The following is a 16093-nucleotide window of genomic DNA, read 5'->3' as shown; positions in this document are numbered from 1 at the left end:
TGCTGATAGACAGTACCCTGCATTAAATCCTCTAAGTGCGTCGCACGTAAGTTGAACATATCACTTTTGTATGAGTGATTTTGTATCCATGAATTCATTTTAACAAACTGCAGCACTATACGCATTTCACATTCTTGTCTATATAGCAGTGTCTTCTGTGAACCTAATTTTGACTAAGTTGTGTCCTACACATTTACAACATATTGCTTCGTCGAAAAATGGAAAACAACCACTGCTGAAAGGATGGAAACGCCCAAATGGATACTAATTTACAGGTGATAAAACAAAGTTTTATCCAAGAAAACTTGAGTAAAGGTCTGACATGATCATGATCGTGCAATGCGCCCATTTCATAATAAAGCATAATTTTTTTAATATAATTTGGATAATAACATATGGGTACTATTTATCTATGTATGCAGACGGTGTTGTTGCACGATGCTAGCAGACAGTGCATACATGCAACTACATAACCAAGTGGCTGACATAGTTCATCTGCGCAGTGTATGGCCTTGAAAGTCCCGAGGTCAAAATGGGATACGCCCCCAAGGTTGGATAAGAATGACCTGTGTGACTTCCAGATACCGGACGTAGTAGTTGAGAACAAGCAGAGGAAGGAGGCCGAAGCGATATATGTAGCTATACCAAAGTGATGGCAAATTCAACTGCAGAAGCTGAAGAAATACCAATATAGCTTATTTTAATGTTTTAAGTTATATCCTAAGAAATTGCCATTTAATCCTTGAGTCTAACATAGTAAACAAAATGTTTATTAGGAAAATACCTAATGTGAAGTGGAATGTAATACAAGCATTTTTTTTGTACCTCTACACGTCATGGTAATTCGTGTTTTCTGCGGAAGTTGACAGCATTGCCAATTAAAAAAATACCCACAACAACGCAACGTGCTCACAAAAAAAAGAAGAAAAAAAAACGCGCTGGTGGAGAGATGCGGGAAACTTCGGGAAGGAAGCCGTGAGTGCGTCACCGTCTCAAACCACCAACCAAGTGATGATAATGTGCCCGTTCGGGCCCGAGTTTGTTTACAGTTGGGCACGCGCAGCTAGCAAACACTATTGGTGTGCTAGCTTCACCTCAGCGCTGATACCCGGGCCAGCTATCCGCTGATGTTTTACGTCAAAACCGTGCCAGCCCTCAAACGGGCGAGGGCGGACATCCACTTTAAACGGTTAGTCTTAAACCGAGCAGTACGTTGCACCGTGACCTCCAGTTCGACGGCCCAGACGGAGCATGACGGTGTCAGAAGCCGCGGCGGGTCAGAGTGTCCCGGACTGTCTGGGAGAGGAGGGAGAAGGAGAGAAGGCACCGCCGCCGCCGCCGCTGCTAATGAGATCTCCGTAGACTTTGAGCAGACCCGGGAGGCTTACAAGAGCAAAGACTCATTAGAGCTTCTCAGAAGTTTGGTGGTTTTCAAACTTTGTTCATATGACTTCCTGGTTGATAAGAACAAAGAGGTAATGAGGCGCTATCTCACCGCGCAGCCCGGCAATTTAACACGAAGTCTGTTTGTTAATGTGCCTTTAGGTGTTCAGATCACTTTCTAATTACAGTTTTTTTAAAATAAAGTTGAGCATAAATACTGAATTCTATGTGAAACGTTCGCATAACAAGCAAATGAGATGTCACAATCAAAGAAAACAGGTGTAAGCAAGTCACTGGACGATAAATTGTATAGTATAATACAATATTATATTATATACTATATAATACAATTTAATTGCTACTATGTTATTTTTTACTAATAGATATAGCATTGACAGTGATGTTGACAATTTCTTTTCAAACAATATGGGAATATTCCCATTTATGTCAGCAATAAGTAGCGTTGAAGGTAAACAAAAGTTCTGTCAGCTGATCAAATCTGAACCATAGGCTGTATGTAAAGTAATGCACTGTAGGCTATATATGTTCTCATATGAAGACAGGCCTAACAGTTTCCGCTCCACCCTTAAATGCAATGCACACCTCTCAAGTTGCAACCTGTTTTTCAGCTATCCAGTCCATGTTACATAACCTCAGCTGTCCTGTTATTGTAGTGTACTGTTAGCATACAGGCTGCTGTATAAATCTATCAGGGCACAAGGCAGTTTCCATTCATCTAAGACTTTTAAGCAAATGTGTTATATACATGGGAGTAGAGTGCATTAAAACACATCCAGCATGGCACACATATTTACATAATCAATGGGGACGATGTAAAAGACATGATGAAAGCCCAAAACATATTAGAATTACTAATCAGAAATGTAATGTATGTAATGTCCTTCCCTTTTTGCCCAGGTAATGGATCTGGCTAAGAAGATTCTAGGCCAGAAAACCTTTGACCAGTTCATGAAGATGACATTTTATGGTCAGTTTGTGGCTGGTGAGGACCACAATGACATCAAGCCACTGATTCAGAAGAACCACTCCTACGGCGTTGGCTCTGTCCTGGACTATAGTGTTGAGGAAGACATCAGTCAGGAGGAAGCGGAGCGGAAAGAAATGGAGTATGAAAATTCTATTGCTTTACTTAATAATACAATAGACTCAACCCCGTTACAGTGATAACCATTGTTGCCTCACAGAAGGAAGGTTTTGGGTTTTGACATGCTTGTTGCCTAACGTGCACATCTTTGGGCTCACGGTTTTTTTTTCCACTGTCCAAGGACATGCACCAGAGATGAATGTGTAATTCTAAATTGGTTGAAGGTTTGGAATGTGTTAGCATGGGTAATAGACTGGTGCCCTGTCCAGACTGTTCTTTGCTTCCTGCGCAGTGTCAGCTGGAATAGGCTCCAGCCCCCCCACACCTCACCTTTGTAATGTGTAATACCTTTGACCTTATCCAACCACATCTGGTTGGATAAGGTCAAAGGTATTACACAGTGATGTACCAATATATTAGGCAGTATTTGCTTTGCCGACTGCCATCAGCTTATTAATTTTAAATGACCTTCAACTATTGCAGTGGCTGATATTTGCTGTGTCCTAATAATGTTCTAGTCTTGATTTCTTGGATCCCTTGTCCCTAATTTGTTTGTTTTCACACCTGTACTGCAGCCCTGAACGTTTATCAAAACCACCCAGTGGAGCTGTATGTGAGAAAACAAGTGGTTGACGCAGCTGAATTGCACATTTAACAGTTTTTACCCTGCCAGCGCCCTGGTAAAATGTCGGTGTAATGTCTAATGCATCCATCTGAGAATAGAACAGACAATTGCTTACCCATGCAGCAGCTCTCACCTAAACCAAAGTGAGTAATTTCAGTTTTATGAACACTTCTGATTGGTATTATCTCCTGTTATGCTGTACAGGATGCAGGGCAATTGTGGACAGTGCCCTGACTTAACTTAACCTGGAATTCATTTGTGAGAACAGCTATAATGTGGTGAAGGAGGAAATAACTCAAAAAATTTATTTCTTGATAATGATTTTTTCCCCTGTTGCACAAAATGGGGAATACAAAAAAAATCATCTATACCCTTTTTTTATTTACATATCAGTATTGACCTAGAATTTCACAATTGGTTCAGGCCCAAAATTTCATGCCATTACTGTCAAAGACACATTGAATTCAGGCTATGCTTGTCTGTATTACACATATTACAGATTAAAAAAACAACACAAAGCAAAAGCACATTTTTTTGCATTTTCTTGTAGTTTAATACCAAATATAGATGTGTTTTTATTTTAGCCAGGAGGTCGATCTTCTTTACACCATGAATTGTTGGCATACTTGTGGCTTTCTAGTGTGGAATTGGCTGGCTGAAGAGAATTTCTCACTTGCTAGGTATTGCCTCGTGCAGCTCGTGTGACGGGATTCCTAAGTGATCTGTGAGATGATGTAAACTTGGACAACAGTGCAAACCTTTTGCAAGCAGTATCTCTGTGGGCAATAGCAGGACTTTTACTTTAGTTTCAGCTTTGGGCATTCATGCATTATGAGTAATGCACGAGTGCCATTTTGGTCCCCTTTGGAGATGTTCCAGAGACAAATCAGTAGAGAAAAGGGAATATTTTGATTCCTTTTTCTTTGAAGTAAAAATGACAAATGTACTTGTCAGATATACTTAGCAAAAAAGTTAATATTGAGGAAAAAAGACTGACCTTTTCTAACTCTCAGAATTTCTCTAGTTTTATAAAGCTCAGATGTGATGAATAAATGGGGCTACCTCTAGTCAGGTATCTTATGGTTAAGTCTGTTGACATAGAGTAACAGCTGACAGTGATAACATCTTGAGCCAGACATAATTTTTTGTCATCCTATCACATTCTGTAAAGTGATAAAACTTCTAGGTAAGCTCTTTGCTATAAACTCCCTTTTATTTTAACTGCATATATTTTTTAGACCTCATCACTAGTAACAAGATGTCATGGCACAGCTTTGATATCCTTTGTGTTGGGGGATGCCTGCTTAGAAACATCAAGCGAGGTATCAAATCTGAGCCTAGAAAGATATTGTTTGCCAAACATACACCTTCAAACATTGAGACTGTAGGACAAGGCACATTAAGCCAGCTTGATCTGAGACAGCAGGTTTGACAAGTTCTCCAGTCATATGTCAAGATAGCAACAACATTAGTCAGTTTCTTCCAAAAGAAGGAAGATGCTGTATAAGGAACAGAAGCAAATCCTAGCTTGATGTTGAACGCATGATATTTACATTGACAGCCTTTGGATGTGTAGACCATCTATACTAAAAATACATTCCCAGTTTTACACTTTAGATTTGACAAATGCACGCTTTTGAAGGCTTGCATGCTTTTTAAAGCAGCTGGGTGCCAGTGTTTTGTGCTGGCGATAAAATATATCCCAAATGTGACACAGAGAGCGTAACACAAATGTTATTTGACACAGACACTGTCCACTGAAGCTGTTTAATTCAATTTAATTTTTGGAGATTTGGCGTCTTATTTTTTAGGGCTGAAAATCAATCAATAGTATCTGAACGACAGCAAAAAAAAAATCTAGGAAATAGTAAATCTCTCATTTTTAAGCATAAGCAGATTGTATATAAAACACTATCATGCAAGGGAAGGACAAAAGAAAAAAAACAACATTTAAAATAGTACACTTTTAGACCATGTCAGATGGACTCCATTGTAGATTTTGCTTTTAAAAAGAGTCCCTGTCAAAAGCAAGCAAAGTTAAAAGAATATGGCTCCCTTTAGTTTTCCTGGCTTTGAAGCCTCTTGATGTCTCTGATGTCCAGGATGCTTACTGTTTAGTCATCTGTTTGGTTACATGAGCTCCCCTGTGCCTTATGATGAGGGGGGAATAGGTCAAGTGTGGAGTGATGCTGCAACTCCCCTCTGCAGAGGGTGAGCAGCAGAAATTCAGCAAAGCATCAGTAAACACAATTGCAGCCTCGAGCATGCCACTGCCACAAGGCCACAATGTTCACAGAAAATAGTGCAAGTTTTCACATTTTTGAAGTTGCCTAAATTCATGACCATGATCTTTTATCCTTTCATATAACTTCTGTTTTAGCTCATGTGTGTCTGCTGCAGAGAAAGAGAACATAGGTAAGCTGCCTTATTTTTCCCCCTCATTTGTGGACAAACTGTACTGTGAGATGTAATCAAAAGTAATGATATGCAAATGTGTTTTTCACTCACAGGCAAGGACCACAGAGAGAGAAAATATCAAGCGCACAAACAATTCAGCGACCGCCGTGGGGGAGTGACCGGAGCCCGCACATATTTCTATGCTGACGAGGCCAAATGTGACCAACATATGGAAACCTTTATCAAATGCATCAAAGCGTCTGGTAGGCAAACACAGGAGAAGCCACACTTGTATGTGTTTGCATTGAAGTTGTAGTCTATGACACCAGACATCATTCTATCGTACCATCACACTGTTATCTTTAGTTTTTTGTCATTTCATTTATTTTAATGTTATGTGCCACTTGTAGGTGGGAGTTCAATGGATGGTTTTTCTGCCATCAAAATGACTGCACTAGGACGACCTCAGTTTCTGGTAGGCACTAAAGAGCGATGAAAAAGTCAGTGTAAGCTTTTAGTTTTGCTGAATGACACTACTTTCTTTCTACAAAAGCTCCAGTTCTCAGAGGTGCTGGTGAAATGGCGGCGGTTTTTCACCTTCCTAGCGTCACAGCAGGGTAAAGATGGCTTGGAGGCCTTAGAGCAGAGGCTGGAGCTTACACAACTGCAGGTAGTATTTTTTTTCTTTTTCCATGTTTTTCGCATTGATGAATTATGGTGATACTTGTGTAATATGTGCTAAACATGTCAGATAGGTTTTACATTTCCATAAATGCACAACTGGGATAATGCAAGACATGTTTTTAGTGTGTGTTGTGCAGAACTTTAAATCTCTGTATTCTCATAGGAGTTCATGACCAAACTGGGTGCAAATGGTGACTTCTATGGCTGGTTTACAGGAAGGAAAGAGGACTCGACAGGGTAAGCGAGACCGGACTTCTCAAATAGTTATAAAAGACGTGTTGACACAGAGAAATATTTCATTAGTTGTGAAGCAGTTTTGCAGAAGAAGTAATTCATGAAAAAAAATTGTATGGAAATTTTAAACTAATATTAATTTCAAAAAGTAAATTAAACTAAAGAAGATATTCTTAGTTCATGCATTTGATAATTTATTTTATACAATGTTTAATACTATAAAATACGATCCCTTTAATATATGTTACTACTTCTAAAAAATGGAAGAAATAATCATCACTTTCCTTTCTGCTAACCTGACAAAATTCGGCAAGTAATAAAAGTAATGATTAATAATAAAAAGGGGGTAGCTATAAATATGTCTTTGACTTTAAAAACATAATTATCCACAAAGTGGCCAGTAAGACAAAAAACCAAAAAAACCAAAAAAGATTCTGGTAACAAAAAGATACTGGTAATAGTTTCACCAAAACCCTGTTCCTGTAATACTTTCCATCCTTTTTCCTGACAGATGCATTGACATGCTTGACTGGAACAGCCTAATAGATGACAGAACAAAGATATCGGATCTGCTTGTTGTTCCAAATGTAGAGGTCAGTAGCATAGAATCCTGAAAAAGAGAGATTTTTTTGTTGGGATACAATAGATTAAAGAAAACAGTTTTCAAAATTAAGAAACACTTTTAAAATATATTTCTACCATTACTCCTTGGAGACTACAATTGACTTAGATAATACTGCTCCAAGTTTGGCATGCTTTCAGGTTGTAGCAGGCAGGAGAGTTTTAAGTGTCAGCTGTGCCTGCTGAGCTAATTCTGACTTCTAAGCAATTCATTCAAATGTACTGTAGCTGCCATAGGCTGTTGTTATTGATCCAGTTATTTTTGTTCCCTGTTGTAATATGTTCATTTCAGAAGCAACTGGAAAAACTGAAGCAAAATTAGTAATTAATTGTGATGACATTTAAAATAAGGATTTCATTACTAAATGGTCATTTGCTCTCTGGCTGCTATAGTGAAAATGAAGTGCTTTTTGAAGTTTAAATGTTCTTATCTGAAGTTATTTTACTATAACCAGACCTTGAACACAATCAGCTCAATTACACTGCAAATCGTAAACAGCCATTTGGAGTTTTATTTACTTTAAAGTCTGCAACCTTTAACTGCAGATTTTCTGCATCATTCATTGGAATTTCTAGGGTGAATGACTTAGCCCTGGGTTAAGAAGAAGCCATAAAGTGGGAAGACTAATAGGTGTCATGCTGTGTGATATTTGGTTTATTAGTATCTCACAGTGGATTCTCTCCTGGGTTGTTTTCATAGCTAGGTAAGCTGGAGCCTCTGCTGGGGAAGTTCACTGTAGAGGAGGATCAACAAATGAAGCGGATGTTACAGCGTGTAGATGTCTTGGCGAAGGTAATTACATACCAGCCACAAGGACTGATTACCATACATGAACATGCCCACACTTAGAGGCAATTTGCTGTTTAACTACTATGAATAAACACCTATAGATCAACTATATGCGATTAGTAAGATGTTTTTATGTGTATCGGTTAAATGAGATTTGTAAATCTTGTAAATATGATATAATTCCCATAAGTATATAGCTACTATAGTCTATAAAAGCTGCACTGGTATAATTATAATAATAATTAAAAAAATTACAGGGATTATTATTATTATTACTGTGTTTTAATGTCACAGTGTTAAGAATCACTGATTCTTTTGTTTCATTTATTTAATAAAAAATGTTCATTAATTCAACCTTGAAAACTATTTTAATGAAACTCTAGGATATTAGATGATATTACACCAAAATAATGAGATCTTTCATGTTTCAGCATGCCCTAGAGAGTGGTGTTCGTTTGATGGTGGATGCAGAGCAAACCTATTTCCAGCCAGCCATTAGCAGACTAACACTGGAGATGCAGAGGACCTACAACGGAGAAAAGCCTGTCATTTTCAACACCTATCAATGCTACCTAAAGGTCGGGCCTACAGCGGGCACAAAAACAGATCTTCAAAGCTGCAAACTTCTACTAATGCCTTGCTTATGCAAAATGTTTCTGTGGTGAATGGGAGGATTGTTATTGTCACTGAGTGATTAAATCCATGTTCTCAGCTCACAAGAAACCTCAAGTTTTGACAATGTGCTTCTTTAGGTTAGTAATATATTCAGTGTGTTTGAAATAGATCCAATGAACAGTTGTTGAAAATAGCTAAAAAACCCCAAACAAATAAAACCAAAACAGATGGAGATTCCTCTCTTTATTAATGAGATCCATTGACACAGCCGTTGTAATTTTTATCGAAGAAAACATGCTGTGACAGGTCCAAATGCCAGCATGTAAACAGATTTCTATTAGTCAGCCAAGCTGGACTCGAAAGAGTGACGCGACAAAGACGAGAAAACAATAGTGGTGGAAATATGGTGATTTATTTTTTGTGTGTTTTTCCCAGCATTATTATTATCATTATGATATCAAAAGTGCATAGGTTCATAATAGGTTCATAATAGTTGTATTTTTAGAATATTATCTGTTGGTTACAACATAACTACAAGGTTTATTGTGAGTGTTTTATTTTTTATGTTGCTGGCATTTACAGTCATGAAAAAAGAAAATTTTCACAGAGCTTTGTGCAGTCCTGTGAAAAACCAAATACTCCTCATAGTTCAATAGTTTATAGAGCCGCCTACAGGAAAAACTTGAAGTCATTATTTTCTGTAGGACTTCTGCAGTCTCTCAAATCATTTGGAGGAATTTTTAAACATTTCACTATGCGGTTGTTACTTTGGTTCACTAGTGGGCATTTGTTTAGGCACAGGTCTCGAGTTGATCGAGAGGTTAATACCTTGATTCTTATAAAATATTTTCTTTTGTCCTTTGGATCCAAGCTAACTAATGAGCTCATATCTAAAATCCTTCCGCATACGTAGAATACAAGGTGTCCAGGTCCTGTGGCTGCAAACCAAGCCCAAATCATCACCCTCGGCCCTGCCATTGTGCTGATATGCTGTGGTGCTATACATCATCTCCACATTGGATAGTTGTTTTGTTTTACAGAGTTTGTCTTCCATAGTTCTTTTTTTGTTTTTTTTTACACGTCATTTTATTTATTATGTAAAGGTAGATAGGACAGGTAACCCAGATTAAGTTGACTAATCCTTCTGTAAAAATAAAGCAGGTATATCATTGCACATTTCTACTTGTAATAAACATGGAAATGCGGTCAGCTCTGTATATAAAACATGTTTTAAAACTGGTACCTAAACTTAGAGGACTTGATTTTCATGATTCGGTGCTCCTCCTTTTTGTTCTGCAGGAGGCCTATGACAATGTAACTATGGATGTAGAATTGTCTCGACGTGAGGGTTGGCACTTTGCTGCCAAGCTGGTGCGTGGGGCCTACATGTATCAGGAGCGAGAAAGGGCCAAAGAGATTGGATATGAAGACCCTATTAACCCTGACTATGAGTCAACCAATAGGATGTACCACAGGTAAGAGCCAAGGCTTGTCAGTCTGTTTGTTCTGCATAAATCTACACATGTAGAGTTTGATTGCTGTTAGCCAAGCTCTCATTTATCATATTCAGAGAGGAACAGTCTGCTTACTGTAGTTTTTTTCGTTTTTTTTTTTTTTTTTTAAATAACAGAATTAAACTGTCAACCTTTTAGGCACCGGTTAACACCACAAAGGACAGAGTCTTTTATTTGGAGTTACTGCAGTCTTGTTCTTATGGCAACAAGCTTTCGTCTCAAGAGTTTGAGAAGATTTTGATGGAATAATGTAATCAATGAAGAAAAAACTCAGGATGCTTAATTGGATACAGTATAACATGAGGTGGATTCAGAACATGCAGATGGTGATTATGAATATGTGTATTAATATAGCCTTACTAACAGAGAAACAAATGAACAGGGCCAGATTTCTGTTTACATACTGTGAATACTTGATGTTTATAGAGATTTTTTATGGAGTATAGGTTTGTAAAAGTAGTCCCACACCTTACAATAAATGTGATCTGCTGATGAAATTGATTTATTTCAATGTGCCATGAAACAGTGTAAGCACAATAGAATAAAAATGCATATTTTATAGTGAACAATATAAAAGAAGTTACTAATTCCTACTTGAAAGACAAACAAACCTATTATTATGACTACCTAAATTGTCCCTGTTGTGTGTCATGTATTTGTGCAAGGTGTTTGGACTATGTGTTGGATGAGATTGCACTCAACAGAAAAGCAAATGTAATGGTGGCTTCCCACAATGAAGACACAGTGAAACACACCTTAACAAGGCAAATTTTATGCTGTATCCAGTAACTTGAAACTTAAAACTATAATTCTTTCATACAAAATTGCATCTGTATAAACATGCTTATATTTTTATCCTCTCTCAATCAGAATGAATGAGCTGGGTCTCATTCCCACAGAAAACAAGGTATACTTTGGTCAGCTACTGGGCATGTGTGATCAAATCAGCTTCCCACTGGGTAAGAAAAGTACAGAAGCAGAAATACACAACCATGCAATGTCTAGGTACCAATCTGTCTTGTCATAAATAGTAAGAATAATTTTGACAGTGCCAGCCAGACAGGCCATACACCCTGTGATGCTTTCAACTCTGTCATAAGACCTTTAAGTTGCACAAACGTACCTCACAGGCCCCAAGGAGTGCACATGTAGAAGCCAGTCTGCATGACATATGAGCCAAGACACCTCAGTATTGAACAGTCCTCTTAACGAAGTGCCTCTGCTGGATCTCAGCGCTTTGTTTGTCAGTCAAAGCTAGACATAGTGGTGGCAGGCAGTTGTCTGTCAATGTGAGGCTGAAGCTGACATGGCCTTGACCAGTATTGATGTAAAGAGACAGGCATGTGTTTCTTTGTTGCTTTTTTGAGGGATGGAGCTGCCAGCACTGCTTTTGAATCCTGAAACAATAAAGAAGTTGTTTCATAAAATAAAGCAGACTGGAGCTGAGACCCATATTATTTGTCCATCACTTACTGCACCAAATGTACCTTAGTTAGTTTTTATAATTCAGTTTTCAGATAAGCTGTTACTCAGGATGTGCTTGTCAGGGCAGAGTTTATTGTATCATGTTATAATGTTTTGGATGGATTAGTTAAAACAACATTTATTTCGACAGAGCTAAAGAGTTAAGCCCTGGCAAAGCAGTTTCACAGTGTGCGAGCCTAACTGACAGACGAGAGGAAATCTTCAAATAGAAATGCTGTAAACTGAGGATGTCAGTGCAAATACTGCAGTCTCGTCTGATTACACAGATCGTAGCAAACATTCAGTGAGAGAAACCAATCAAGATGATGCTCATGCTGTGGTTCTATAGAGTTTGTCCAATATAATCTGTAAAAAGTATACTCTCCTGTCATTTAAACTAGTCAGTCAAAATGATATTTTATGAAAAGGAATTTCATAATATTGACAAATAAAGAGAGAAATAGTTTTTGTCTACATTTATCAATCCCATTTTCTTTTGTTTCACTCCAGGCCAGGCAGGCTTCCCTGTCTATAAGTATGTTCCCTATGGACCAGTGAATGAGGTAATGCCCTACCTGTCTCGGAGAGCACAGGAGAACCGAGGCTTCATGAAGGGGGCCCAGAAGGAGAGGGAACTGCTTTGGAAAGAGCTGAAACGGAGACTTGCCTCTGGAGAGCTTCTTTACAAACCAGTGTACTGAAAAGAACAAAAGATTTAGTAAAGATTATTGAGGGTTTCTTTATCTGGTTCTTTGGTTAGTGTCCATCATCATAGCTGCCTGTGCTGTCTTTTTTAAGCACATCTCTTGTTTTAATCTATATTTTGAAGTTGTTTTTTTTTTTTTTTACTGATGGACTATTTACATAGGTCACTAGTTTTTCTTTTTCCTACTAGTGTTTTTCAGCATTCTGCTCTTGCAGGATTTTATCCACCTTCACTCCATTCACTCCTTCTGTTCTGCACCTCTACATCCATAAGCATTTCTCATTTTGTTTTCCCACTGTCTGTAGAGCTCTAATATCCATCATATGGGCAACTTTACTGCTCCAGAAGGACTTCCTAAAATGTCAACAAGACTGGGCTGGGCATCTTTTTTTATTGCTCTATTTATTTTCAAGGAGAACGGGAATCATAAGAATAACATGCTTGATATAAATGTTAGCAAAGTAAACTATATAGGTATATCTACTGTATATGTGCTTCTCAGTACTGTATGTTTGTTTTTGAGGTTGCACTGACATTTTTAAAACAATACAAGTTTATGTGTCATGAAGAAGTATAACTGCCTCATCAAAGCACATCTCTCTTCTTCATCCTTGTTATTATATTCACTAGGAGAAGTTATATTTTTGCCCACAGTATGTGTTCTATACTCAGACTGAAAGTTTCCCCAATTTTGGTCAATTCATGTCCAAATCTTGATTTTAAATCCAACTCTTAACTTAATTCAGATCAATCCCAGATCTCTTAACCATCTGTCTGCTCAGTCTCATAAGTAATTGTTAAACATATAGTTTTTAATTCTTGATCAATCTTTTTGATGATGAGCTTTGTAACTGTAAAGCAAATACAATAATATCAACAATAATTTCATCCTATTAGTCTTAAAAGGTTGATTAAGTATTTTCTTGGCTTTATCACTGAAGTGTATCTCCGTTATAGTTTCCTACCTATTAATAGTTTTCTTCCCTTCCTGTGATTGTGGTTCTGTTTCTATGGTTAATAGGCTAAGTACTGATGCCATGCTGGTGGAGAAGTGAACGTTTAAATCTGGGTCTGTTATAGTGGAATTGTTGAGGCTCTTTCTCGTTGTTTGTGGCTTGTTGATGTGGGCACTTTGTCTTGTTTCTCCATTTTGACTGATCTACAGCATGCCCTTATCCATTTGGGGTGTCTATAAAGCAAGCTAAATCTGGTCTCAAGAGGCTGAAAGCCCCCTGAATCTGGCATTGATATCTGTTTTTCTGGTCTGTCTGACAGACTGGACCTCTTACAACAAAGATACCTCCTAGCATGTTGGAGCACTATCTATTACATTAGACAACTCTGTGCAATTCTGATTTTTGACAATGTAAATATGTTTAACTCAGAATGTATTTGTTGAATTTGCATCTTACCAAATATGCTTGTGAAATTGCTAAATATGTGAATATAAAGTATGTGAAGTCATGCATATTTTTGATGTCCTTGACGGAAATGCTATAGCTTTGAACTGTTTGTACAGCTTGAGTTGTTTGAGGTTTTAATTTGGTGACATATTCTGCTTGGTTATTGATGCGCAATTAGTATTTGAGTCAGAGGGTAACCAAGCTTCATGATGATTATGGCCTTGTCATTTTATGAGAGCAGTCGGTGCTCTGTAGACCATCATTTAATTACCCATGATGCTACGCTCAATACAGATCACAGAAATTGGATGCATTAATCATTACTCAGAAGAAACTTTAGTGGCTGTTCAGTTTTACTGAGGCAGAGCACCGCAGAGGTGTCACCGTTGCTGTGTTCTATCAGTTTAATTAAGAATCAAGTCTACTTTTGATGTAAGATGTGCCTTTGAGTATACATTTGCCAATAAACCCCTTCTTATAGGGTAGTGGAGTTTTTCTGGTTAGCATGAGTAGATTCAGAGGACACATTAAGAAGTGAAAAATTCTACCCAAGTTCTAGGTCAGCAAAGCTCTAAGCACAGCAACAGTTCTCTCTACATCAAAAGCACACAAGAATGTAATAACATCAGCATAGACTAATTTACTTTATATAATGAATGTTGACATTGTATTATGCAAGATGTGATGTGTGGCATACATAACTGGCTTCTTTGGGCTCTTGTTTCTACCATTTTGGACCTAAGTTTGTGTCTTGGCTGTGGCCATTGGCTTGGAACACAACAGCCCAGGGTTTTTCAAATAATGACTACTTACGATGTGACAGGTTTTGTTTAAATACATACAGAACATCAATTTTCAGGGGTGTGACTTTGAAAAGTTTTGTTTTTCTGTAGAACAAAGGCTAGATTGGATTGTTGCCGCATTCTAGGCGTCACTTAAGCTCTAATCAGGATTTGTATGCCAATAGATAAAGTGACAGTATGGTGGCTTTGAGCCATCCAAGAGTATTATGTTTTGGTTTGTTTTTATCTTTTGACAGCAAACTGAGAGATTAGTGGCTCACAGTGCACAAAATAGATAACTAGGCCAATGCACATTAACTTCAACATCTCTAATCATATCCTCAATTTTAAGATAATGTTAAAATTAAGAGTAAACTTCGGGGGAAGTGTGCAAAACTATATTGTAAAGTATAAATAGTTAAAAAAAAGTCATTCTGAATGAGAAAGTAGGAAGAGTTTTTAATTTTTTTTTATCTTTGTAAAATCCTTACATGCAGTTTGTCGTAACACCTGACACCTAACATTTACACAATTTTAATTGCCTGGGTCAGCCAAAAGTTGGCGAAGCGGAAACGGTAAAATTAAGTTAGCTGTTTATAGGCTTAATTAGTTTGAAAGCCGATGAGTTGGCTATGGTGTTTAAATTGTTTTCTTCTTCCATACAAATATTACTTAATAAAGTGGAAATAGAGAAAAGTGCAGAAAGAAGACTTCCAAGAATAGACAATAGACTCTATTTCCTGACATTGCACCATAATCACAAGATCATTTCTACATGGCCAGTCAGAATGACAAGCACAGTATAACTCAGCATCAGTGAAAATGCTGCATGACATCTTGTCAATATTTTATAACAACATCTGAGACAAAGTTGGCTCAAATGTCTAACAAGGAGGAAGGGCTGTTAACTTTCTGCAAGACACTGACATTTCCTGGTAAAATAATTGGCAATGCTTAACAAGAAGGTATGCATAAAATCCTAAGTAATTACAGAAACACAACAAACCAGAAACGTTGCTGCTTAGTCCTAATTAATGAATACCTCACACATGGTTCCTGAAAAATACTTAATAGGCTATGCTCTATAGTCTGCATCCATTTTACAAATGTACTTTGACATTATATGCTTATTTGCTCTGTAGACGACCTTTAATAAATAGTTCAGTTCATAACCCCTAGTGAAACAAACCAAAACTACCACACAGTGCAGTTAAAAAAAGACTTTATTACTGAGATACACACACACACACACACACACACACACACACACACACACACACACACACACACACACACACACACACACACAGGTGTCAGTCATCATAACAAACAAATGCTGCTGATAGTGTTTGTTTTTTTAAGATATTCATTATGATAGCAGAACTATAGTAAAAATAATAATACTAATAATAATAAATATATAAATAATAGGTCAGATGTTTTATGCAAAAGGATAATGAAAAAAACAAACATCAAGACTAGAGTCAAACAGCCCCTGTTACGACTGTCTTAATGTCGGTTCCTGCGGACTGGCAACGTATTTGATGACACCGCCATGGACGGCCAGCCATTCATCCTCGGCCCATCCCAACCCGCAGACTTTGTTACCTGTCTAGTGATGTTTGTTTTACACAGGAGCATGTAGGACTGCCTTTTTGTTTAATTACAGTTTTCTTAAGTTTTTGTTAGTTAGGGAGGTAAGTTGCTGTCATTTGGTTTAATTCTTTTGAGTAGGCAAGTTTGATTTATCCTTGAGATAGGCTCCTTTTT

General features: G+C 37.6%; 1 protein-coding gene across 2 annotated transcripts; it reads left to right on the top strand.

The window, feature by feature from the left end:
• Positions 1-611: 611 nt before the first annotated feature.
• prodhb (proline dehydrogenase (oxidase) 1b) lies at positions 612-15632 on the top strand. Of its 2 annotated transcripts, XM_080895150.1 has the most exons (14): positions 612-1475; positions 2302-2510; positions 5494-5528; positions 5624-5773; positions 5921-5985; positions 6064-6180; positions 6358-6431; positions 6940-7021; positions 7750-7842; positions 8271-8417; positions 9754-9929; positions 10634-10732; positions 10839-10927; positions 11943-15632. In XM_080895150.1, exons 1-14 carry the CDS (start codon positions 1128-1130, stop codon positions 12131-12133), a joined length of 1875 nt encoding a protein of 624 aa, XP_080751276.1. In that variant the 5' UTR covers positions 612-1127; the 3' UTR covers positions 12134-15632. The 2 variants fall into 2 exon arrangements, with proteins under 2 accessions (XP_080751276.1, XP_080751277.1); XM_080895151.1 differs by lacking the exon at positions 10634-10732.
• The last annotated feature ends 461 nt before the right edge of the window (positions 15633-16093 follow it).

Source organism: Rhamphochromis sp. 'chilingali' (genome assembly GCF_963969265.1).
Source record: "Rhamphochromis sp. 'chilingali' genome assembly, chromosome: 10".
Taxonomy (NCBI): domain Eukaryota; kingdom Metazoa; phylum Chordata; class Actinopteri; order Cichliformes; family Cichlidae; genus Rhamphochromis; species Rhamphochromis sp. 'chilingali'.
The sequence above is the reverse complement of the archived record's forward strand: the minus strand, read 5'-3'. Positions and strand labels throughout refer to the sequence as shown.